This window comes from Pseudorasbora parva, chromosome 11, assembly GCF_024679245.1.
Source record: "Pseudorasbora parva isolate DD20220531a chromosome 11, ASM2467924v1, whole genome shotgun sequence".
Classification (NCBI taxonomy): Eukaryota; Metazoa; Chordata; class Actinopteri; order Cypriniformes; family Gobionidae; genus Pseudorasbora; species Pseudorasbora parva.
This window is the reverse complement of record NC_090182.1, coordinates 39,024,912-39,052,042: the sequence shown is the minus strand read 5'-3', so window position 1 is coordinate 39,052,042 and position 27,131 is coordinate 39,024,912. Positions and strand designations below refer to the sequence as shown.

The 27,131-nt window shown below is 38.3% G+C and overlaps 1 protein-coding gene across 2 annotated transcripts in view; it reads left to right on the top strand.

Moving 5' to 3' along the window:
- Positions 1-26,459, top strand: part of rnf20 (ring finger protein 20, E3 ubiquitin protein ligase) — a 33,404-nt gene extending 6,945 nt beyond the window's left edge. The window contains exons 9-22 of one of the 2 annotated variants that reach the window (XM_067457900.1): positions 1,031-1,105; positions 3,178-3,297; positions 4,695-4,874; positions 8,638-8,773; positions 8,877-8,998; positions 9,095-9,251; positions 11,846-12,140; positions 12,241-12,358; positions 12,485-12,634; positions 12,712-12,924; positions 14,951-15,076; positions 25,326-25,466; positions 25,570-25,674; positions 25,760-26,459. In XM_067457900.1, the coding sequence (XP_067314001.1) occupies positions 1,031-1,105; positions 3,178-3,297; positions 4,695-4,874; positions 8,638-8,773; positions 8,877-8,998; positions 9,095-9,251; positions 11,846-12,140; positions 12,241-12,358; positions 12,485-12,634; positions 12,712-12,924; positions 14,951-15,076; positions 25,326-25,466; positions 25,570-25,674; positions 25,760-25,936 (2,115 nt within the window). In that variant the 3' untranslated portion in view covers positions 25,937-26,459. Of the gene's footprint in view, positions 1-1,030; positions 1,106-3,177; positions 3,298-4,694; positions 4,875-8,637; positions 8,774-8,855; positions 8,999-9,094; positions 9,252-11,845; positions 12,141-12,240; positions 12,359-12,484; positions 12,635-12,711; positions 12,925-14,950; positions 15,077-25,325; positions 25,467-25,569; positions 25,675-25,759 lie in introns of both variants that reach the window. The other variant, XM_067457899.1, reaches the window with a different exon arrangement.
- Positions 26,460-27,131: the final 672 nt, after the last annotated feature.

Here is a 27,131-nt window from a genome sequence, read left to right as displayed (position 1 = left end):
AGATGGGGGAAAATATCACAGTGTTGCTTTAAGTGTAAATTTACCTTCTGGTGAAACAACAGACTTCCCTCTAGTGAAGAATGCAGGACTTCTCCAATCATTTAGTTTGCTTAAGCCCTGGGCCTGGTTGCATGAAAGCCCTTAAGTTAAGAAAACCCTTAGGTTTAAGGTTAAGGCTACCCTTAGTTAAACATGGTTTGCTAGAAAAAGAACCAAGGCTACACTTAAGGAACATTTAAGGGTTAGTTCACCCAACAATTTAAATTCTGTCATCATTTATTCACCCTCATGTCGTTCGACACCCGTAAGACCTCCATTCATCTTCAGAACAAATGAAGATATTTTTATTGAAATCCGATGGCTCAGCCTTCATTGACACCAATGTCATTTCCTCTATCAAGACCCATAAAGGCACTAAAGACGTCGTTACAAAGCCCATCTCACTGCAGTGGCTCTACAATAATTTTATGAAGCGACGAGAATAGTTTTTGTGCGCAAAAAAACCTAAATAACGACTTGTATAGTGATGGACTTGTATTCGTGATGCTTTGAACTGTTATAAATCAGCGTATTGCATCAGTGGTTTGGATGCAAAAGTCACGTGATTTCAGCAGTTTGGCAGTTTGACACATGATCCAAATCATGAATTGATATGCTGATTCATTAAGCTCCAAAGTATCTGGAAGCAGTGTTTTGAAATCAGCCGTTTCTTTATAAGTCGTTATTTAGTTGTTGTTGTTTTTTTGCGCACAAAAACTATTCTTGTCGCTTCATAAAATGATTGTAGAACCACTGTATTGAGATGGACTTCTTAACGTCTTTGGTGCCTTTTATTTTAGTGCTCAGTTTATAATGCAATTGACAATGGATTTAAAAAATAAATAAAACACTAGGATATGTCAAGATGTCCCTGAGGGAGAAGTTACAATTATGTCACTGCTTTATGTCAACTCTTGACACACATTTGTGATAGTGAACCCAAGATATAATATTTGTATTGTTTTTAAATGTTCTGTTCTGTCCTATCCAGGTGAACAGTAAAGGTTATAAGGTGTGTGGCGAAGCCAGCAGTGTATGTGGAACCATCACGATCAACAAAAGAAAGGTAAATGACTATGTCCTGTCAACATTTGATGTCAAATGTTTGCTTAGCATTAATGAATCTCACCGTAAACATGAAGTAAGCAGGTATTTGCAAACATGTATACAGTATATAAAACATATATATACACACACACACACACACACACACACATGAGTGCTGTCAATCGATACATTTTTCTGTGATTAATCACGATTAAAATTAAAACATTGGAGTTTAATATTTTATATTGTAATAAATTCACATTTTTGTGAATAATGGCCAGCACTGATACTAATGCTGCTACTGATGTTGCTGTGAAATTTACACAAAACATTAATTATAGACATTCAACATTACAGTATAATTGAAAGCAATCAATTTCAATGTTACCTAGGCATTCAATTAAAAAAAAAAAAAGTAAAGTTAAAATAATCTTCACATAAAACCATTATAATAAGTCATATTTACCTGTGGCCTTTATATATAATCAATATACAGAAATTTAATAACTATATAAATGTCTTAACTGCATAAATTATTAATTAAATATAGATTAATCCTAATTAAAACTACAATTTTCTCTGTTACCTTGGTTCTTTGATTAACATTAAAGGGATTGTTCACCGAAAAATGAAAATTAGCCCATAATTTACTCCTAACTGTATATGACGTTCTTCTTTCAGACGAATACAATCAGTTATATTAAAAATGTCCTGACATGCACCTATTTTTCTCTTTACTCTCTTTACAACTCTTTATGTTCATTTAAGGCTTTATTTAACTCATTTTAGATTGCTCTTATGAGGATACTTAACAAAACATTATTTTGGCATGATTTATATGGCAAAATTCTTGTTCGCTGTCTGTGCGCAAGATACTGGCACTCTTTCTGTGCATCGTGTGTGTGTCAGGACAGCGCATTCTCTTTTTGTCTTACCATGTGTAAATGGTTTAAAAGCTTTTGCATGAATAAGAGCGTAATCATATTATGTAACGCTAGCCAAAAGGATGAAAGCAAAAATGGATGGTGTTTTAATTATGTTAAATATTTTGAATGTGTTACACTGAAAAAAAATATTGCATTTATTTTGCACTTATTTTGACAGCACTAAATATTTGCTTAATGCTGCTTAATATTTTTGTGGAAACTGTGATAATTTATTTCAGGATTATTTTATGAATAGAATCATAATCATTTATCATTTATTAAAAAATAAATAGTTTGTAACATTATAATTGTCTTTACTGTCACTTTTTATCAATGTAATGAATCTTTGCAAAATAAATGTATTAACTAATTAAATATATATATTAAAATATGTATATATATTAGGGCCAGGACTTTAACACGTTAATTAATTACGCAAAAAAATAAATAACCTAATTTTAACCACACTTATTTTTGCACCGCGGAACGTTTTTCAATGAATGAGTTTCAACGGACCGATTATACTGGAACACCAACTAGCGCTCACGAGTCACGTCACAACAACAACAAACCAGTGTGAACATGAACGAAGAAGCTGATGAGACCGCTTTGCTTGGCCCCGTGGATGGAAAATTTTGTTTTAAAAAAAGAAAGGGTGGAAGCGTCGACAAGAGCATGGTTGTGTGCAAGCTATACAACAATAAATTAGCGTATCACCGCAGCACATCGAGCCTCAAATATCACAAATATGCTTTTGCTACACTTAATGGCAAACATTGCACTGGTCTGCTGGACTGAAAGAAATAAACAATATTTTGTTGATTAAGCTTATGTATTCAGTCATTATTCAATGGTATACTAAAATCCATGTGAAAAATTGCTTCTCACTGTTCTCAGGTCAAATATTTATATGCAATTAAAATGCGATTAATTTCGATTAATTAATTACAAAGCCTCTAATTAATTAGATTCATTTTTTTTAATCGAGTCCCGGGCCTCATATATATATATATATATAAAATCTTCACCCCAAATTTGTACAGACAATTATGTATCTTGAATATTGGCAGGTCTTTGGCAAAAATCTTTGTGGTGAAACATTTATTGTGGTGTTAAGGTTTCTGAATGTTGTCTTCATTAAATCCCTTTTCCCATCTCTTGTTAGTTTGAGGAGATGGACAGTGAGTTGGAGGAGAACAGGGAGCTGGCAGAGAATCGGCTCAGTGAGCTCCAGAAACTCCAGCAGGACCTGCAGACAGTTTACCAGGAGAACAACAACATGAAGGTAAAGCCCTCAAGACCACATACATCATCAACTTGTTAGATTAATCTTACAGTCTTTGGGCATTTTTACACCTGCCTCGTTTGAAGCATTTGTTTTGGAACCTGGCACGTTTTCTCTCTAAGTTTGGTTCATTTATGTATTTATGAAAGTGGCAGTCGTCCTCATATCCGCATTAAAACAATCGGCCCGAGATCACCTGAGCATGGTGGTCTTGGCCATCTTGAAAATGAACTGTGGATCAGTTTGTGGTAAGAAAGCAATCTGACCCTACGGATCAACGTAATGTAGAAAACTGCAGTGTCATTTTGACAGTTTTACTTTAATGACTTGCATAAACAGATTTTGGTATGATTTGAAATATTGCTTTGTGAAATCAATTGGAACCAAGGAGAAATTGCAACATTGTAACAACATTTTCTCTGTTTTGGAACAAAGCAAATGATCTGCTGGTCTGATTACACCCTTAGATTATAATATTAAGGTCACCGTCAAATAAACACCATGCATATACACAAAAATAGGTGCTTTTTATAGACAAGTTCCCCGTACACTACTTTGTTCAGTAGTGTGCAGTTCATCGTAGGAATCATACTTTTATATTTCAAAAGAATCCAGAAAAAAAATGTATCACTGTTTCTACAGAAATATGAAGCAGCACAACTGTTTTCAACAATGATAATAATGCGTGTCTCGATCTGCTAATCATCATATTAGACCGATTTATGAAGAATCATGTGACATTGAAGACTGGAGTAATGATGCTGAAAATTCAGCTTTGATAATAGGAAAAAATTACATTTGAATATATATTAAAATAGAAAACTGATATTTTAAACATATAAAATATTTTTTTATAATATTTCACATGGTTATTGTATTTGTGATTAAATAAATGCAGCCTTGCTGCTGAGTACAAGAGGCTTCATTCAAAAACATTGAACAATCAAGCTGACATTTAAACTTTTTGAATGGTAATTCATTACCTAATAATGCTGTTAGAGTCACACAGATTCACTAACAGATTGTCTCTCTCTCTCTCTCTCTCTCTCTCTCTCTCTCTCTCTCTCTCTCTCTCTCTCTCTCTCTCTCTCTCTCTCTCTCTCTCTCTCCCCTCCCTCCCTCCCTCCCTCCCCCTCTCTCTCTCTCTCTCCCCCTCCCTCCCTCCCTCCCTCCCCCTCTCTCTCTCTCTCTCTCTCTCTCTCTCTCTCTCTCCCCTCCCTCCCTCCCTCCCTCCCCCTCTCTCTCTCTCTCTCTCTCTCTCTCTCTCTCTCTCTCTCTCTCTCTCCCCCTCCCTCTCTCTCTCTCTCTCTCTCTCTCTCTCTCTCTCTCTCTCTCTCTCTCTCCTCTCTCCTCTCTCTCTCTCTCTCTCTGTGTCTGTCTGTCTGTCTGTCTGTCAGGTGGAGTTGTTGTCCAGGGCTGAGGAGGTGGCCAGAGAGAGTGCTGAGTATCGCTGTCTTCAGTCACAGTTCTCTGTGCTCTATAATGAATCACTAGTGCTGAAATCTCAGCTGGATGAGACCAAAGCACGGCTCAACACGACCAGGACGGCCCGTCTGCGCCAGCTGGACCACATGGAGGTATGTGGGGTGATGATGTGAATGACGAGACAGTGCTATTTCGTTCAAATAGTCTCAAGAGCAAGGAATCATATGGTTTTATACTGCCGTGTGTTATTCTCCACATATAGCACGTTCTGTACCCTAAATGCGCTTTGTCACAAAAGCCTGTATTGTTCACTGTCAAGGCATTGTGAGTTCACATTTTACAGCAGAAACTGACAAGCACCCTTGTTGTTTTTGAACACAAGCTGATAAGTCTGTTTTAGCAAATCAGCACGCAGTATTCCAGTCAAGTGTCAAACCTAGTCACTAAGATGCACTAGCTGGGGTGATTTATGTCAGAGCTGATTAAAAGTGGTCGAGGACTCCTGCAACTCCTTGTACACCATACACCTCGTCTAACATGCTGAACGCTTGGTTGTCCTTATGTGTTGTGTGTGTAAGTGAGTCCCGGGTCTGTGTTTGTGTGTGCGCCCATCTGTTAGTACGTGTGTGTGTGCCCATAGTGCATCCAGGTGCCATGTGTTCCCCAGATAAGCGACGCAAACGCACCCGGCCATTCATGAAATGTAAAGGAAAATGTGATTCATCACACCAGACTACTTTCTTCCATTGCTCTGTGGTCCAGTACTGATGCTCATGTTCCCACTGTTGACGCTTTCGGCAGTGAACAGGGGTCAGCATGGGCACCCTGACTGGTCTTCGGCTATGCCACCCCATACGCAACAAACTGAGATGCTGTGATTTTTACTTTTGTCCACCCAAGGACACTAAGTAAGATATTGATTGGTACTCACATCACCGCTAACGTTGTGATTTTTGGATCACACGTTACTTAAGGTGTGGTTATGAGTACATCAGATGACCACCTTCCCCCCTCTTAGTTTGGGACACTAGTCAAGGCCTTTTACCTTGGCTGTATGAGAACACTCCGAACAGGAGGCTGCCCAGTCATTTATAATGAATGTAAAGGGGGGAGAGTTGGTCAGCTGGTTTATCTGAAAGATTGGTGAGATTTCTAACTTGTAAAGCCTTTTCTGCTTTATCAGCACAAGGAAGACACAATTGTAATAAAATAGATTTTATTAACAAAAGATAAACAGAACAATTAACACAACTACTAAATGAATACGATGAATGATAAAGGAATAAAGTGCGTAAAATGTATAAAATACATGTAAGTTAAGTGTGGCTATAGAAGAGTTACGTTATCTTATGGAAAGATAAACTGTTGTTTCTCTGAAATTAAGGTGAAGAACCTTATTATGCATTAAACAAATAAACGATAGATTATTTGTTATTAACTAGCATCAGTTATATTACCTCTACTGTAAATTAGAAAATCATATACTGCCATGCCAATACTAGACAATGCCAAGGTCTCTAGAAAGAGGTTTGGTTAAGTGATATTTACGTTCCTCGTGGTTGAGTAAGCAGTCTGATGGTGATGACTTCTTCCACTGGTTTTGCTGGGAGACAATGCAGTGAAGAAAGAAGCTGGAATCCGTTTCAACAGCCTTGAACACGAAGATCTGTGGGATGCCGATCTCCTGGGGCACCAAAGGGTCCTAAAATCTGGATCACGCAGATGAGGCCCTGAAGTAGGTGCAGAAGGTCCTTAATCTGGAACACGCAGATGAAGGAACCTTGATGTGAAGGTTTGCTCTCCTGAGCTTAACCTTGTTGCAAATGTCTCTGTGTGTCTTCTGCCTCTTTGGACCAGACACTCAGAAGTTGGTCAATCTGCTCTGGTCTCTTTAGCATGGAGACTCATGGAGACGTAGTTTTGTTTAATGTCTCTTTCCTCACAGGCTGGAGGCTCAGAACGTTGTCGTATCTGTTGCTGCCTCACAAGCTGTAGATTCAAAACCTCGGATCTTGTGTTGTCTCTCTGGTTAAACCAGAGGCTCAGGACTTGGTTGCTCTGTCACAGTCTAATCCTCAGCGGACAGACTCAGAACTTGGTTGCTCTGTCACAGTCTAATCCTCAGCGGACAGACTCAGAACTTGGTTGCTCTGTCACAGTCTAATCCTCGGCGGACAGACTCAGAACAAGGAGTGTCTATTGAAATGGTACCTTTATCCTTTTCCGAATAGGAGGAGATTGCAATTTGGCGCTTCTCCATTCCAGTGTTGCTATTGGCTGCTGGCATCAGAGAGGGCACACAGTGTGGCCCACCCCTTTCCCCTGTGGAACTCATTTGCATACTGTACACAGTTAGAAGTCTTTAAAGGGTCTTTAAAGTTCATCAATGCATTTCTCACTTTCCAAACCATCATCAGAATGCCCTTGGCAATATACTAAACAAATAGAAACCAAACATGATGGAAAAAGATTGAACTGTCATGTGTTCATTCATTTGTTCATTAACAGCTGCATTTGTGGAAGATGTTGTATTACAAATAGCTGTCACTGAGAATACTTCTTTCTCTGAATAAGTATGAAATGGATGTGTGTAGTTTACACCAGTCTTAAGGTTTCCAAACATAGTTGTGAATGGATTTGGATGGATCAGTTTTGGTCTTTCTTTAGCTCTTTTCACACTGCACGTCGGACCCGCAATATTCCCGGAAAATTGTCGGGTCGCCTTCTGTGTGAAAGCAACCACGTCCCGGCATTGATTACCGAATTCGACCCGAGTCGGGGACCTAGTAACATTGCGGTATTCGACCCGGGACGAGCGCTGTGTGAACAAAAGCCGAAACTAATGCCGCAACGTGTACGTAGTTATCGTGCGACTCCTAGAGCTTGTTTTTTCAATAATACAACCCTGCAGTGCCAGAAGAGCTAGTCTGTGTTTTAAACGCAGAGAGTGTTCGTATACAAAAGAAACTAAAATGAAACAAGCAGAAATGTGTGCAAACTGGACACAAGTCGAGACCACGGAGCTCCTTACTATCCGCACTGAAGCAGATCGCTCGCCATTATACGTCACATCAGGACATCACGTGTCAACTCGTTCCGGGACCGTTACCGGTTGTGTGAGAAAGCGCACATATTACGGTATTTCGCTGGCAGTGAAAATGGGCCAAATCTAGCGGCCCGGGAACAAATGCCGGGTCGCATTATCCGTGTATTTGCCGGAATCGCAGTGTGAAAGGGGCTTTTGTTTCACCCACTATGTGGACCAATGAGAAGTCCTGTCTTTCCTGGGCTTGGTACTAGAGGTCTTCTTCTTGCCCTCAAAGAAGTGTCTGGATGTTGTCCAAGCATCTTTATCTAATGCCGTTGGACATTTTGTTTGTGCTAGTCCAACAAGATCCAATCAAAATGGAGCAAACCTTTGTCCACTGTTACGGGCAAAGAGGGGCCTGGGCCCTGGAATGTGCTGTCCAATACACTGAGTATTCTGACACCTTTCTTAACTTTTTTTTTAGCATTTTGAGCTTCAGTAGCTTCAGTACCACACGGGCCAGCCTTCGCTCCCCACGTGCATCAATGAGCCTTCACCACCCATGATAGATCCACTGCAGACCGGGAACACCCCACAAGAGCTGCAGTTTTGGAGATGCTCTGACCCAGTCCTGTAGCCTTAACAATTTGGCCCTTGTCAAACTCGCTTAAATCCTTACGCTTGCCCATTTTTCCAATAGTATCTTTTTTAAATGGTTTTAATATATCATGCAGCCTTTGAAAAATGTCTAATAATGCTATTGAGTAAATTGTAGTGTAATCTATAATCTGTAAATTGCAATCATGGATTTTTTTGTAAATCGAGTACTGTGGATGTTATTGTCATTAAAGCATGAGTGGAATAATGATTTATGGGTGTTATTTCAGAATGACGAGGTGTCCTTGCAGCGTAAGGTCCGTACTGAAGTGATTCAGTTGGAAGACACGTTAGCGCAGGTGCGCAAGGAGTACGAGATGCTCAGGATCGAATTTGAGCAGACATTAGCTGCTAATGAACAAGCAGGTAACATTCTTTTGCTTGCTTTACAATGATGTGCTCATGTGTCTATTTTCGCTCAGATCAGCATTTGAATTGACTCCTTTAGTGCCCTCTCGTTCTTTCTCAGGCCCTATAAACCGTGAGATGAGACATTTGATCAGTACACTGCAGAATCATAACCAGCAGATGAAGGGAGAGGTGGTTAAATATAAACTCCGAATGAGAGAGTCTCAGCAAGAGCTCAACCAGGCACGAACACATTGCCTCTAAAAGAAGTATTAGAAGCAAATTTTTACTCTAAAAGAAAGCATGTGGTTGCTGAAGTTTCTGTTGTCCCCTATTTAGCTCCGTGCTGCTAAAGGTAATGCTGCTGTCCAATCACAGTCCAGCACAGAGATGGATGTGAAGGAAGAGACCGCCTCCCCGCTTACACCTGCTCCGACGGGTGATGTTACTGTGAAGACAGAGCCAGATAGCGGCTCCGCCACACCCAGCACTACTGGTACACACTGCGTTTTTATCTTTAATTGTTGCTGTTTGCTATGGTATTAAACCATGCATTAATCTTCTGATTGCTTTTCGTCCTGTAACATTTGTGTTACGGCTATGACTAAGTTGTGAGGTGTGTTATTTCTTCTCTAATTAATCAAAATAAGATTTTCACATGGCAGACAATATAAATATTGTAACGTAAAGGGCTGCACGATATATAGAAATAAAATTGATATCTTGATAACGTGTGCAGCAGGGTTATTATGATTAACTACAACTATAAACATCAAAGAAACTGTCACTTGAAATAAATTTTTTTTAACTAAAGGCTAAATGTTAAACTAGGCTAAACTTATTTTAGCTAGTTTCTGAGGAAATATTTATAATTTGCATTTAGTTTGTAAAATAAAATAACAAAAACTGAAATAATAATTAATATAAACTTTATAAACATATTTTAAAAAATGCAGATTTCTTTTTTTAATAGATTCTCATTTTGAAGAACTGATATTGATTATTAAATCCCTAGAATCGATCAGTTAATGCAGTTTTCTGTTGATGAATGAGCAAAGCTTTGTAGCACCTTCCATCCAATAAATCTCAAGAAAATGTATTACTTCTGATATGAAACCTCATCTCAGCTTTCAAATAAAAATAAATAAAAAAGAAAGAAATTTAAACAATAAGTATTAGTTTTAACACTTCTTAAATGTGACATGATATCAACTGATCATCTCTTCCTCTTTACTACTAGTTACAACACAAAATAAACATGAGTGAACATCAGAAGGGGTGTTGAAAGATACAGTACATATCATATCACATGTAATCAACCGTGCAAAGACATCAATAAAAAAATATATGTTAAAAAAAGTCACGTAATGTTACATTTACTTCAGAAAAGCCATTCAATGTCCGAAAACTGTAGAGAGGAGCATTTTTACTAAATATTCTATGCACTACATTCATTATACATTTTAATGTTCTTCAATGTTAATGTATGTTTGATTAAATCTGTCAAATGTTTATTACAACCACCATTTTTATATTTTAAATGTAATTGGATTAGAAATATAATTGTTATTATAATTTATAATACTTCATAATACTAACATTAATACTTTATTATTATAAGTGTTTGTATACAAATCAGTTTATTTGAACCTTCAATATTATAATGATGTACCAACTGACTCCCTGTATGCTAGTTTACAACATAAGTTAGTGAGAATTTTTTCCCTTGAATTTGCCATGTGCTACACACAAACGGCAACCTCCTCCATGTTTTTTGGGAGCCAATACGGAAGCAATGTAAACTGCAATTCCTCGGCTGGCCAGAAGGCTCCAGAAGGAAGCAGAATCTCATTGAGCCTCATGTTAAATTTCCCAATTTAACGGCAGTAAAACACGTTGACAGTTTTTTTCAAAACTCATTTGTTTACATTATATGAAGCCTTAAAGTTCTGCATAATTAAGGGCGTGGTTACTTTGAGTGACAGGTGTCTATCCGCTGTCTGTTAGTCATCGCGTCACCTAAGCTTCGCCCACACCCCATTCTTTGCCCATTTTCTGTTTTCCAGGCGTGATGAGCGATGACGCGTTGCTAAGATGGCAACGGTCAGCTCGACTCTACGCTTCAAAATGTCTTATTGGAATCCTATGGGCGACGTCACGGACACTATGTCCATATTTTCTTTACAGTTGCTACACCTATACATCCAAATGAATCCATATCAAATTGAATTGAATCGCAAGCTTGTGAATCGAATCGTGAAATTTGTGTCAATAACCAGCCCTGATTAAAAAAATAATAGAATCTCAATGATACAAAAATAATAGGGGTGTAAAAATATATAATTATATCAATATATCTGGATATAAAATGCAACAATATATACCGGTCACGTAAAGAATATGAATTGCGATATTTTGTTTAATCTGAAACTCATCTTATTGTATTTATTAGGGTAAGAAGTTCACCTAAATTTTTTAAAATTCTATCATTTACTCACCCTCATTGTTGTTTCAAACCTATAAGATTTTAATTTATCTTCGTAACACAAATGAAGATATATTTGAGATGTCTGTCTCGCCTTTTAGGGTGTGTTCACACTTGTAGTTCGGATCTCTTGGTTCTTTTGGTCTGGACCAAAAAATGAAAATAATATATTTAATCCTGGCTCGTTTTTAAGGCCGAACCTAAAGAGAAAAAAAATTGTAGTTTGCAAAGGAACTGAGCAGCTGAAAATTTGTGAAGAGTTTATAAACTATGTAAAGGAGTCAAAACAGCAGCAGGAATCCCTCCATCTCTCTCACACGCACACACAAGATCTGCTGTAATGAAACGCGTTTATGACACTTGTACTGAACTGAGAAAAACAGGCATTGTTCAGCATTCTGTCCTATTAGGGTCACGTCTTGTGACATTACGTTCTGTTTTTAGTTTTCTTAGATGTGTTTGGTCCATGTTGGGTTCATTTTTCAGTTGAACTGCACCAGAGTTCATTTTGAAGCAGACTGAGACCCACATTATTGTTTTGTCAAAGTTGAGTGTATCTTATGCTTTGATTTTCTGAAATTATGTATTATATATTCTTCCTACAGGTGCAACGGTTAAGATTGAACCGGGTACGGACACAGAGACTGCGGTGAAAGAGGAGGAAAAAGAAAAGGAGAAAGAAAAGGAGAAAGAAAAAGACAAGGAAAAGGAGAAGGAACATAGAGAAAGAGAGAGGGTGACTCGTGGGAGTACTGGAGGTGTAGCGGTGAAAGAAGAAAGGGAGAAAGCCAGCACCAGCAGCAGCCAATCAGAAGACCTAGCAGTTGAACGCTGCGCTGTGATTGGAGGCCCTAAACGCAAGGAGGTGGAGCAGCTGAAAATAGTGCGGGTGGAGCTCAAGTAAGTCATTCTATTTCATTTAAAGTCATTCAAAATGACTTTGGGAAGGGTTAATAATGACTATAGTGAAGTTGTTGGTAACGATGTGATTATGAAACAGGAAAGCCCAAGAGTCCCAGAGAGAGATGAAGCTGTTGTTGGACATGTACCGCTCCGCACCCAAAGAACAGAGAGATAAAGTACAGCTGATGGCAGCGGAGAAGAAGGCCAAGTCAGAGGTACGTAGCCAATTGTACATTTTGGAAGTAAAGTGTAATTATCAGATTCAACAAAGAAAAGACCCACAGATTAATAGTTAATCGGAATAGTTTAGGGCTTAAATGTTTATTTGCATGTTTGTGCAGGCCGAGGAGCTCCGTCAGCGGTTGCGAGAGTTGGAGGAGCGAGAGAGGAGAGAAGGAAAGAAGATGGCCGACGAAGAGGCCCTGAGAAAGATCCGCTCAGTGGAGGAGCAGATCGATATACTGAATAAGAAACTCTCTCTCGCTAAGCAGGTAGAGCTCAGATTTACAGAAATATATGAGAATGACAAACTTTCTTCTGAAAAACTCTGAATCGGTCTCTCTCTCAGGAAGAAGATGCTTTGCTAAGTGAAATGGATGTTACTGGCCAGGCGTTTGAAGACATGCAGGAGCAGAACATTCGTCTGATGCAGCAGCTCCGAGAGAAAGATGATGCCAACTTCAAACTCATGAGCGAACGCATCAAATCCAACCAGATTCATAAACTCCTCAAGGAAGAGAAAGAGGAGCTGGCTGACCAGCTGCTCACACTTAAAACACAGGTGGGTGGGGTTGGAGTTTTTGAGTAAAAACCCCTGGCATAACCCAAACGACACAATGTCATAAACAGTGGGTCTGCATTCTGACAAAACCTAGTATTCAAACTAGAAATACTAGTTGTATTAGGCTGCTGTCACTTTTAAAGGGTTAGTTCACCTGAAAAATTTAAATAGCTTCATCATTAACTCTTGTGTCGTTCTAAATCCGTAAGACTTTTGTTTATATATTCGAAACACACATATTTGGTAGTTACGTAGCTGTCAATGGAGGAAGAGAAATCTTTAAAATTTAAATAAAAAGATCTACATTTGTGTTCTGAAGATGAATGAAAGTTTTACTAGTTTAAAACAACACTAGGGTGAGTAATTAAAGGATTATTTCACTTCAAAATTAAAAATTTCCTGATCATTTATTCACCCACATCTCATCCAAGATATTAATTGGTTTCTTTCCAAGCAATTAAGTTTTTTGAGGAAAACATTTCAGGATTTTTCTCCACATAAGAGACTTCAATGGCAACCAATGGTTAAAGGTCCAAATTAATGCAGTTTCAAAGGAAGGGCTTCAGAGGCTCTGCACGATCCCAGGCCAGGAATATGGTTTTATCCAGTCAAACTATCAGTCATTTAAAACTATACAGTTGTTTATAAACTCTTTGACGGGCCAGTGATTACGTCATCATGCCGGAAAGGTCAACTTAGATGTAGGCAAAGGTACTGCCCCCCGTGCTTACAAAACACACATGCGAAAAAAAGGTAACACAACAGTTTTGGATAATTTTGAAGGTGAAGATGGAGTTGTTGTTTTTTTTGGTAAAGGCCATTTGTATTAGTATTTGCATGTTCGCTCGGCGGTACTTCCACCTACGTCTAGCATGACCTTTCTGACGTGATAACGCATCAGTGGCGCATCGTGAAGCAACGCAAGATGAACAATTTAGGTTAAAATTTATATAGAAGTTCCTTCCTTTGAAACTGCATTAATTTGGACCTTCAACCGTTGGTTGCCATAGAAGTCCCTTATGTGGAGAAAAATCCTGGAATGTTTTCCTCAAAAAACTTAATTTCTTTTTGACTGAAGAAAGAAAGACACAAACACTTTGGATGAGATGGGGCTGAGTAAATTATTAGTACATTTTCTTTTTGAAGTAATACTTTAATGACAGAATTGTCATATTTGGGGGAACTATCTCTTTAACATCAGCTTTCTTTCTTAACTGTTTACATTCATTTGAGACACAAGCAACTGTGCTGACTTAAGTACTTGCCAAGACGAGCAATTTTGACATATAAGTGTGTGTATTTGACCGTAATAAGCCACAGAACTCAATTCAGGATTACATGCTTTCTGAGAGGAAGCTTTCTGTGCAGAAAGCTGCACGTCATCACACGAGCTCTCTTGCACAGTTTGTGTTTTTAATAACTTAGCTAGCATGTTACGTCTTTATTTTCTCACCCACCCATTTTTTACTGTGTAGTTGAAGAAGCTGTTTCATACCTGCACATGACAATGGCTCTCTCTGAATCATCGCCAACGCAGATCTGAATGTCCGGCTGTGATCTTATTACTTGTCAAAGGTTTAATAGACAGACTAATCGTTGTCACTTAGGAATAAGATTGTGTGGGTGTTTGATTTGAGATTGCTATTTTTTTACGATTAATCATGCAGCTCTAGGGCTGCACAATATATTGTTTAGCACTGACATTGCATTGTGTGCATTCACTATAGTCACATCGCAGGATGTGCCATGTCAAGAAAGCAGGGATCATAGCTGTTCTTTGATCCATACGGACCAGGCCTAATGGTTCGGAATGCATGTGATCCGAAAGACTTATTGCAGGGTATTTCGACATAATTTTGCAAGTGTGTGTCCGTTCATGCACAAAAAATCAAGAAAGAGAACTGAATTAATTGTTCACATGCCATATTGTGCTTGAATACTTTAAACTTGCTTGAATGTTTAAACTGACAGGACTTAAATGATATGAAACAGAACAGCACACAAAATGTCATTTTTCTGTCTGTAGGTGGATGCCCAGCTGCAGGTGGTTCGGAAGCTAGAAGAGAAAGAGCGCCTGCTGCAGGGCACCATCAGCGCTGCAGAGAGGGAGCTGGGTCTTCGCACACAGGCCTTAGAGATGAACAAACGCAAGGTACATATAGAACATTTAGTTTTAATAGACCCCAAAAAGAGATTTAAGCATGAATGGGGAGGTCACGAGTAAGGCTGCATGATTACGATACGTGATTACGTGATAACGATATCTGGTTCTCTCGATCGATTTCAAATAATCATCACAATATTGGCCCGCTTGTAATTTATTCTTAAAACGTGTTTTTTTGGGGGGGTTGTCCTTGGTAATGAGCCTCCACTAGCAGTCATGCTTGTGGTTGCCAGATGTAAAGAGCTTAAATCCCCTAAATGGAGCTTTTCCCTTAAAAGGATATACTTTCTTCCCAGTGTTTTACTTACAATCTGGCAACTCTGCACGTGCTCCCTCTAACTGCGGAAGGAGCGCTAATGATCTAAAAACTGTATGTAAAAATGTACGCTTGAGTTCAGCGTTCTCCACAGCGACATTCTACTTAAATGAAAGTGTCATACAGCCAGTCTTTGTTATTGTACTATTTGTGTAACTAAATCTGCCATGATCAAACCTTCAGCGATGAATTTCAACAAATGCGTACGGATCTCCACCTTACTGTTTGCAGAATAAAAGCACCTTTGCCATTGATGTGACTATTCAATCGGGAAAATGAACCTAATTTAGTATTATTGGAAATAATATTAGGAGTGTTGGCGCTGCCATCTCAGTTAGAGCTTGGTAACCGGTACATGACGAAGGAATAAAAGACTTGCAACTCAGACATTATCTGACGTTTTCCACCTGCACACTGCGCAAGAGAGCAGCGGCCATTTTTATTAATGATTGCACACCTGTGTATATTACTCAACCCACTTCATGAAAACAGATCACCGTCAATTAGAGAACATATACAATTACATAAATCAACACCCCCACTTGTTCTTAAATTGACAGAATATAACACAGTGCATCACATACATGCATTTCTTCACACTCCAAATAAAAAACACATAAATTTATCCATCCTAACTTTAGACACAGATTTTGTTAATATGTCTGCCACCATATCAGCTGTAGGACAATAATGAAGAATTATCTTGCCATCATTCAGTACAGATCTAACAAAATGATACCTTATATCGATATGCTTACACCTTTGTCGACACACTGGATTCTTTGAAAGTGCAATAGCACCCTGATTGTCCTCAAAAATAGTCACTGGTGCATATTCAAGTACATTGTCCATTCCATTGATTAGATTGGTCAGATACACACTTTCTTGTGCAGTAGCTGATAAAGCCATATATTCGGCTTCACATGAGGATAAAGCAACAGTTTGTTGTTTCTTAGATTTCCAAGAAATAACAGGTCCATTCCCAGACAAACTGAAACAGTAGCCTGTAATACTATGCCTGTCATTCAAGTCTGCTGCCCAGTCTGCATCGCTATAAGCTACAAGTTTCAGATCTACATCAGTTCTCTTATAACATAATTCCAGATCTGCTGTACCTTTCAAATACCTCAACACATGTTTAGCAGCCACCCAGTGTTGTTCTTTTGGTGCCCTTAGATATTGTGCTAACTTACTCACAATGAAGCTCAAATCTGAGCGAGTACTTGTCATCATATAGATTAAACTGCCAATCACTTCTCGATACCTCTTTGGGTCAACAGGTTCACCATCATTGTCAAATTTTACTTTGATTTCACATGGGGTTGACCTTGATTTGCAGTGAGTCATATCAAATCTCTCCAAAAATTTTAAAATGTATCTTTCCTGATTCATTTTTACTTTACCATGTTCTTGCGTAAAGTCAATGCCCAAGAAATGTCGAAGTTTTCCCAGATCTTTAACTTTGAATTTAATCCCCAACATTTCCTTCACATCTCTGAGTATTTGATCATTACTCGCTGCAATGATGAGATCATCAACCCAAATAATCAATATGACTCTTTCTTTGTCAGTTTGTTTACTATAAACACAATAATCTACTGTGTTTTGGACAAAATCATTTTCAATTAAGAAATCATGCAACATCTTGTTCCAATTTCGTCCTGATTGTTTCAGACCATACAGTGATTTATTGAGCTTACATACCAAATCTTCTCCTGTTTTTGACTCGACTTCAAATCCTTCAGGTTGCTTCATATAAATTTCACAATCTATAGGAGCATGCAAATATGCAGTTTTAACATCCATCTGATGTAACTTCAAATCATATTGTGCTGCAAGCTGCATTAACACACGTATTGAAGTTATATCGGCAGTAGGTGAAAATGTCTCATTATAATCAATACCTGCCACTTGACTATAACCCTTTGCCACATACCTGGCTTTATATACTCTCCCATCAGGATTTTCCTTTATAGCATAAACCCATCTCCCCCCTACTATCCGTTTACCTTCTGGTAGTGTTGTTACTGTGAAAGTATTATTCTCTTTCAGAGAATTCATCTCATCTTCCATAGCTTCAACCCACTGCTCTGATTTTAAAGAGCCCAATGCTTCCTTCAGCGTCTGGGGAACATCACATGCAACACGATAGCAATAGTCAATAGTCAATGGCTGATCTGCATCATCTTTAACCTCATAATCATAATCTGCAAAGTACTGGGGGGGGTCTTCTTTCTCTTTTTGGATATCTAGTTCCTAGATCACTCTCTTTTCCACCCTTTGTACCGACTTCACCCTCAACTTTCTTTTCTTGTGGACTTACTTTAGGCCTGTCCAGTTTTGGTACTAAGGTTTCAACCTCCTTCCTGAATTCCAAAAAATCATCCTCATAGTCCACTGTCTGAGTATCCCTTTCATTTGTACTTTTTGTAACAAACTTCACCAGTCTACTCTTGAGTACGCTCCCTGTGTCTGGATAGTAAACAAGATAAGCAGGGCTATTTTTATCATAACCCACAAATATACCCTTTTTACATCGCTCATCCAACTTTTTCTTGTCATACCTGTATGCATAACACTCTAACCCAAACACTCTCATTTTGGATAAGTCAGGCTTTTTTCCAGTTATCAGATAGTATGGAGTTTGTCCCAGACGTCTATTAAAACATCTATTTCTAACTATGGCAGCGGTCTGTACCGCATACGTCCACAACTCCTTGGGTAATTCACTCTCAATTAGCATACACCTTGCCATTTCAAACAAAGTCCTCCAAGCTCTTTCAGCTGTCCCATTTTGATGGGGTGAGTAAGGAGCTGAGGTTTCATGTCTAATAGCATTTTTGCTGAGCAATGACTGAAATACAGAAGATGCAAATTCTGTTCCATTATCTGATCTCATACATTTGATTTTACCATATGGTGCAACATCAGCAAAGAATTTCTCGGTGGCTACAGCAGTGTCACTTTTGTTCTTCAAAAAATAGGTAAATACAGCTCCTGAATAGTCATCTGTGAATGCTAAGGCAAATCTAAAACCATCTTTCCCTGCTGGTTCTATAGGACCAGCCAGATCTGCATGAACAAGTGCAAACACATCTTTTGCTTTCTCATCCAGATCTCTATTTCTATTCTGAGCAAATTTGCCTTTTACACACACTTCACATTTCAAATTGGATCTGTCAATTTTACCTCTAATTTTCATCCCATCTGTAACATTCTCCAATTTTAACACATCATCATAATTACAATGACCCAGTATTTCATGCCATGTCTGAATATCATAACACGCGTTACACTCATCAATCTCATTAAGAACAGTACTCAAATAAAACAGTCTGTCATACATATGAATATCAAAAATTGTACCATTTTTGTGAATGAGTCGGTTCTGTCCCTCTTTGAAGATTACTGTCACTCCGTGCGAAATTGCCGCTTTGACGGAAAAGATGTTTTGAGAAAATGATGGCACATAAAGTGCCTCCGTCAACATCATGTCCACTATGCGGCCGTTGCTATTTCTCAAACGCAATTTTGCGGTACCTTTCTTCAGCGCGATACCACTGGCCCGTTCTCCATCAGCCAGCTCCAGAATGTGACTCTGAGGTTTGAAACTTAGGTCGAAATCCACGAACTTCTCAATGTCCGTAACTATGTGTTTAGTAGCTCCAGAATCCACCATAAGGCCCTTCATTTCCACTCCATCAATCGGGACTTTATTCACCTGCTCCACCATAAACGCAAATGTGTGATCCTCCTCTTCATCCACCGTTTGCTTCACTTTATCCCGCTTTCTCCGACGACAGTGCACGTCTTTATGTGAGGCGCTTTTACAGAACCTACACCATTGTCTCCGTTCCCCGCGCTCACCAGCAACCACCGTGCACTCCGCGGCTTTATGGCCTTTCTGGCCACAGTCGTAACAGGTAAGTCTCGTGCTCCAATTGTCCCTTCCTCTAACTTTCATTACGCTGTCCTCTCCCGAACCAGCAATGGCAAACTTCTCTGTGCTTTCATAGCTCCTCAATTTTGCTTTAAAATCTGCAAATGTTAATTTTTCATCACTCTGCGTAATAAAAATAGAGAATGGTTTGAAGGTATCGGGCAAACCCTTTAGAATCATGGCAGTCAACAAATCATCGCTCAAAGTCTCTCCCGCATTTCGCAATGCTGTGATGGCAGTCTCGGCACGAATGATGTAATCTGTAACGGTTTCATTTACACCTTTCTGAAGAGATGTCAACTCCGTATACAAATTTATCACACGTGGTTTCCCCTTACCAGCATAATGATCTCTCAAAATCTGCAGCGCCTTTCTGCCATCATCCGCAGCCTCTCTCATCACAAGCGACATACTCTTGTTGTCTAATAATTGGATCAGAACTGCATATGCCTCTTCATTTTTACCATCGTCTTCCACCTCCTCACCATCATTGTCATCCAATATGGTGGATTTCAAACCCAGAAGACGCAAATGTGCCAGGAACTTTGTTTCCCACAACTCGTAATTCTTTTCCTCTCCGTCAAAACATAAACGATTCCATCGGCTCCCAAACTCTTTACTGGGCCCATAACCTGTTGGCGCTGCCATCTCAGTTAGAGCTTGGTAACCGGTACATGACGAAGGAATAAAAGACTTGCAACTCAGACATTATCTGACGTTTTCCACCTGCACACTGCGCAAGAGAGCAGCGGCCATTTTTATTAATGATTGCACACCTGTGTATATTACTCCACCCACTTCATGAAAACAGATCACCGTCAATTAGAGAACATATACAATTACATAAATCAACAAGGAGTTTGGCCGTTTTATCTTTTGAAGTTCCTAAAGGTTTTAGCAGTTTTCATAATGTGAATCAGTTGAAAATGATATTGTCACTGGGACGTTCTAAAATGCTTAACATGAAAATGTGAAAAAGCTTAACATGGCTTAAGTACATAAGACCATGTTATTAACAAACCACATGTAGTGAACTCCATACTAAAGCATGTACAGAAAAGTAGATGAGCCCTGAATAGGAACGCAACACGTTTAATTGCATTTTCCTCCTATAAAGACAACGCTTAGCGTGGCTTCATGTACGGTGACATTGAAAGACCAAACTTAGTAAACATTAATAAAGCATACTTTACAGAAAAATTTGTGTAGAATTTTATCTTTTAATATCACTTAGTAGGCTTCATTAGTAGGCTTTGCTGTACAATAGCCTATGGTTTATTATGGGGTTTGGTCTTTTAATATCACTGCTTAGTGCATTAAGCCACATTTAGCGTTTTAGAATGTCCATCCAGAGATATATTTTAATATCATTGTTCTTTGCTTTAAGAATTTGTAGGGCAGTCTGAATCTGTGGTTTGTCTCATTTGCAAACTAATTTGTGTTGCTTTAAAAATCTAATGTGATTACAGATTACAAAGCGTTAACCAAAACCATTAGTGTTCGATTTGTGTTATTATTGATTTACCATCTAACAAAGTTGGTTAAATGAAGTTGGTGTGCCCCCTACAGGCCTTTTTGGTGAAGTGTAGGTTGGTAAAGCACATGTAAAATGGCCATAAATACATTACCCTTTTTGACAGAATAACTGTGATTTAATAATTATGATTAGGATTTCGAGCAAAATAATCGTGATTATCAGTTTAACCATTATCGTGCAGCCCTAGTCACGAGAGAGAAGGCAATGCTTTGGTTTATTACGGTGTTCACATGATAAATCTTGCCTCGTTTGTGTGTGCATTTCTGCCTTAAATTGGTCTAAATTAAAAAAAGAATGGTGTTAGTGGGAAGATTAATCCCAGTTTTGTCACAACACATTCAAACCTGAAATGACTTAACATGAGCTGTAAGGGTTTATAGTAAGCAGTCAATTTGGTGAAATTTGATCTCTTTGTTTGTGACCATCATGACATCTGCACTGTTTCCCGAGCTTTGATTATCTTAAAATAAGTTGACGATTAAAAAGGATGGCTGAACATCAGTTAAATATACATGAAAAATGAAAGTCGTTACTGCATTCTTAAGTTATTTTAGAATAAATGCAAAAATTACTCAAAGTCAAGAACACTAGCTCGTTGAGAAATGTAATTGTAATAGAGCATTACCGCATTGATCTAAATATAAGATTACCCCACCCTTTTGGAAAAAAAAAGGTAATAATAAAGATAATGCTTTTATTTGAAAATCGTTTTCATACTGCATATTTTAATTATTGTATTGAAACTATGGTAAATACTGGTATAGTGTAAAAAACTACCTTTTTGGCATACCATTAAAATAACCTGTAGCCCATCTGAATTAAATAACAATTAGGCTTTCCATCTCGTAGTGAAGTCAAATCTTCTTGTTTTGAAATCTGTTTACTATCTTGCGTTTTAAATCACGTACGGGGGAAGTTTGGTCCCGTCAGTGAGACACTCAAACACTTATCTTAGACGGTAACCTTTCCTTGTACTGTATGTGTTTGCAAATCTTCCGACATTACACTCTAACACCGTATTTCTTGGCAAACTTGTTTTGTGCGTATTTGCCGGCACCTGTTGTTACATGTGTATTCTTGACATGTAAAAGTCCAGAACCTAATATGACAAACCTGTTTTTTCAGATGTATTTCTAAGGAAAAAAAACTTTGCCTTGTATTCTAAAAAAATCCGTTAGTTAAATTGTAATTATTGTAAAACTACAAACTAGAATTGTAGTTTACACTGTATTTTAAAGTGTTTTTGCTACACAGTAATTATATAGTTAAGTAAGATTAAGTAACTACATATACTTACTATAGGGTTAGGATTAGGGTTACTTGCATGTAATTATGCTTAATTTATTTTATTGTTATTACTACAGTAGCTACATGTAGAAATGTAACAATGACATGTCAAATAAAGTGTTACCGAATTGTATATTGTCACCTCAGCTCTGCCCACATCCCAGCTCTTTGGCCATTTTCTGTCATCCGGGAGTGACACGTGCATGAGCAGCTCGACTCTGCTTTACGCTTCAAAACTGCTCTTCAGAGTCCTATGGGTGACGTCACTACACTACGTTCTTTATTTTTCACAGTCTATGTTCCACACCTGTATGAGTTTCTTTTGTCTGTTGAACAAAAAAGATGTTTTGAAGAATGTCTGTAGCCAAACAGTTTCTTACCCTCATCGACTTCCAAAGTATGTTTTCTTCATACTATGGAAGTCAATGGGGCCTATCAACTGTTTGGTCACCCACATATTTCAAAATATCTTCTTTTGTGTTCAACAGTCAAAAGAAACTCATACAGGTCTGGAACAACTTTAGGGTGAGTAAATGACCTTTTTTTTTTGGGTGAACCTCTCTAACATGAATTTACCTTAAAAAACATTGAGGACTTAGCCGCCGATTTCAGAACATCACTGATGAACGTCCATTAACCCCATACCCCGTTCACTTAACAGCCCTTAATTGCTCGTTCGTGGACAAATGTGGGCACGGAGGTCTCAGGTGTGATATTTTTTTTTAAATTATTATAAATGTTATATCACTGTCTTCGATAAAATTTATTCTATCCATTTATGGTGTTTTTTTTAATTATTTTTGCAGTATTTGAATTTATTTACTCCTAAGAGTACCACATTTTCTATGTAAATTATGTTTATTTTTATGTTAAATTTAATATTTATTTAACTACATTAAAAATATCATTCCATTAAGTTCTGAGAGTTAAAACCTAAATATGAGGTGTCTTTACTGCCATCTAGTATCTCATATTGGTATTAAATCAGATGGCTGTATAGTACTCAATGGCTGCATATAGGCTGAACTCTGTGAACCACTGTATAAAATGAATTTGACCTCTGAAGTTTTTGATTATCACAAGTTAAAATTGCAATTTGAAGAAATATATATCTGTGTTAGGTGAGACTATACAAAGATGCCAAAATATGCTTAGATAAATAGGACTATGCTATAATAAGGAAAAGACAAAGTAGTAGATCATTTATAGTTTAATTCAAAGAAAGAACATCAAATTTTAATTTTAAAACTAATTAGTACCAAACGGGTAAGAATGTATATATATAACAATACATAAGTAAAACAGCTAAGAACAAAAAGGTAAGAACAAACAGTTTAGAACAATCAAAAATAATTATTTACATTATTTACATGCACTTGTGGCAGCAGGTACTTGTAACCGAATGTTCTTTGCAGATATATTCTCTGCATTTTCCACATACAGTGCTGGTTTTCTGTTGGAAGTACAGACTTACTCATTGTGCTGCTTGCAGTGAACTGATAAAATAACCGCCACTGCAAGTTCAGGTAGCATATGCTGCATAAACGTTTTGTTTCGAAGTAATAAACACACCTTGCAGTAGCACTTTGATCTGACTCTGAAGTGTGCCTGCGTGTGTGTAAGTGTGAGAGAGAGTCTGATGAGCCAGGTGGATGATTGGTTCATACCAAAAAAACATGGTCAATTCTTTGTTTTTGTATGTGTGAGTGAGTTTTTATTTGAAAAAAGCCCATCTCTGTCATAGGCTCATTGAATGCATTGTTTGTTTGTGTGTGTGTGTGTGTGTGTGTGTGCTCGCGTGAGAGAGCGAGGGGGTGATGAGCCAGGTGGTTGATTGGATCATTTCATTGGTTGTCATCATTGATTGGATCATTTTTTGTATGTGTGAGTGAGTTTTTATTTGAAAAAAAAAAAAAAAAGCCCAGCTCTGTCATAGGCTCATTGAATGCGCTGTTTGTGTTTGTGTGTGTGTGTGTGTGTGTATGATTGAGAGTTTTTGCCATGTTGAGAATGTTGTACAGGATCAGCCCTTCATTTGTGTGTATGATAGATATACATTGCATTGGATTTAATTTTTTTTTTTTTTTTACAAAAAAACATCAAGAATGCTCTAAATTACAGTTTTTCCCATTCATTCCTATGGGTGGTCATTTTTGTCCACGAACGAACAATTAAGGAGTTTTTTTTTTTCACCCACTTAACATTGCAGCATCGAGTGTGTTTTTTTTGTGTGTTCAGGTGGCAAACTTAGGAAAAGTAGCCAAGTCTTGTACCGCTCAGATCAAGGGAAGTATTTTTAAAAAATTAAAATAATTTTGCCCACATTTGTCCCCAATAGGGTATTAGGGTTAAAGGGGTACTTCAGGGCTAGATGAAGATGAAGGGCTAGGGAAGATGAATCTGTATTTAAACTGGGTCATTAATGTAGTAGAAATGTGAAATTATTTTTGAATTTGGTGCCTTCTAGACTGAGAAAAGACAGTAAATGTATTTTTGTCTCATGGGGATGAAAGACTACAATTCCCAGAATGCTTCACAGCCCTGTGAGGCCATTCCCAAAGCCACCAACTGGATTACTGTGACTGAGTTAGAGAAGACACTACAATTAAAAACTGAACGTGTCCGTTCAATATAATGAGTGAGTCACCGCGCGAGTATCACAGCACTGAGCACTGACTGCACGAGTGATGAGAGCTGAGGTAATCACGACTACACTCGCGGCATACATTCACAACGCGAGTTCAGTCTGGCGAGTTTCAGTTCATGCCTTTGCAAGCTTAACTTTCATAGAAATTAATTTGAGAAGTTAAAAGACTTACATTGCTCACCATAGCTCCGTTTAAATGAGTGCCTGTAGCTGCAAGCTGAGCTCTGAGTGTGATCTCTCATCCCCCATGCGCGGGTTCAAAACATGCGGAAATGGCTCCCTCTGCTGGCTGTAGTCTTTAGCCTTTGGGCAAACATTCATCCTATGATGCAAATATCGTCAATTTGCATCATAGGAGGAATTTTTCCAGAAATAAAATGCATAAATCTCTTGTCTCAGGAGAATATGAGGGGGGAAAGCACATTTATTTGAATATACTCCAGGGTTTCTACTGATAAAAAGCCATATGCTAATCGCTGAAGTAACCCTTTAATTCTCTGTGTGTTTCAGGCACAGGAGTCAGTGCTGCTCTCGGAAGAGGTGCGCACTCAGCTCGAGGGGGTGCAGCAGAGGTTGAGAGCAGTCAGAGAGGAGGTGATTGAGAACAGCATTTCTCGAGAGAAAGAGTCTTTCAATGCTCGACGTGCACAGGTGAGTACTCCATAATGAACCATTCTTTACTCAACTCATACATACTGTTGGTCATCTGTAGATAGATCTTTTTTAAACCATGATGTTTCTTTTATCTAATTAGGAGGACATTTCCAAACTGCGCAGGAAGATAGAGAAGGCCAAGAAACCTGCAGAGAACATTCGAAATGGAGATGAGATCCTGAATGAAGAAATAAACGAATACAAGGTCATTTTATGTTGTCCATTTGGAGGGGAGACCAGAACTAGTTTTCTGTTCATGTTCTTTAAATACCTTATTTTCTGTTTTACAGGCCCGGTTGACGTGCCCATGCTGCAATTCACGTGTAAAGGATGCAGTTTTGACAAAGTGCTTCCACGTTTTCTGTTTCGAGTGCGTGAAGACGCGTTACGACACCCGTCAGAGAAAGTGCCCAAAGTGCAATGCTGCATTTGGCGCCAATGATTTCCATCGCATCTACATTGGATGAGACTTATGACTGGCGGTATCCGCATTTGTTTGGTCCAGTTACTCAACATTGTTCTGCGGGTGGAGCTTGTCCTGTAATGCAAACATCAACAGTTTTACATTCCATTTGAAATTGCTTTCAGAAAACAACCAACATGTTTAGTTGCAACGGTTTAGCAGAACTAACCTGGTCACATTCCACAGGTCTGTCTTAGCAAATGTTTTTTTACTCATAAAAGCTGCTGCTTACATTCAGGTGTGTCCTGAATGTTTGTTGACTTCCTTTGAGTTAATTCTGCCTCGACCAGATCTCCCATTCCGCCTCAAATTTCCATTTACTACCCAGAGCCAATGTGAACCCATCCACATGAGTGAGTCTACAGACCTGTCATTGATGATAAGCTGTCTAGTCGACTAGGCAGTAGTTCATGTGTGTTCAGTTTGCTGAGCAGCTGGTATTGTCATTTTTGTACTGTCTCTTTTGGGTGCTTATAGTGATGGTTGTGCAACTGCTTCATTGAAATCCATTAAAATATTGAAATGTATTGACAATGTCTTTATGCTTCCTTATTAAAGTTGCGGTAACACTATATTGTTAAGGTGACATTGCTACATGTGACTACATTAACTTACTATAGTAATAACAGCAAATTATCCATAATTATAAGAAACTAACTCTAACCATATCTCTATAGTAAGTACATCCGGCGCGATGACTCCGATCCTTTGAATATTCCTACTTTTAACTGTCATTTGCGTGATACCTCAAACTTTCAAATATGATTTCTGACCTGTAATGTTGCCAGAATAATAATCATACACTGTTTGGTAATAGGCCAGTGGAGGTTTATTTTTCAACATCATGCCCTGATTGAGTTTTGGTTCCTTTCCACTGTCACCTTTGGCTTGGCTTGCTCATTTGGGGACACTAAAATTACAGTCTTGTTCAAAATAATAACAGTACAATGTGACTAACCAGAATAATCAAGGTTTTTAGTATATATTTTTATTGCTACGTGGCAAACAAGTTACCAGTAGGTTCAGTAGATTCTCAGAAAACAAACAAGACCCAGCATTCATGATATGCACGCTCTTAAGGCTGTGCAATTGGGCAATTAGTTGAAAGGGGTGTGTTCAAAAAAATAGCAGTGTGGCATTCAATCACTGAGGTCATCAATTTTGTGAAGAAACAGGTGTGAATCAGGTGGCCCGTATTT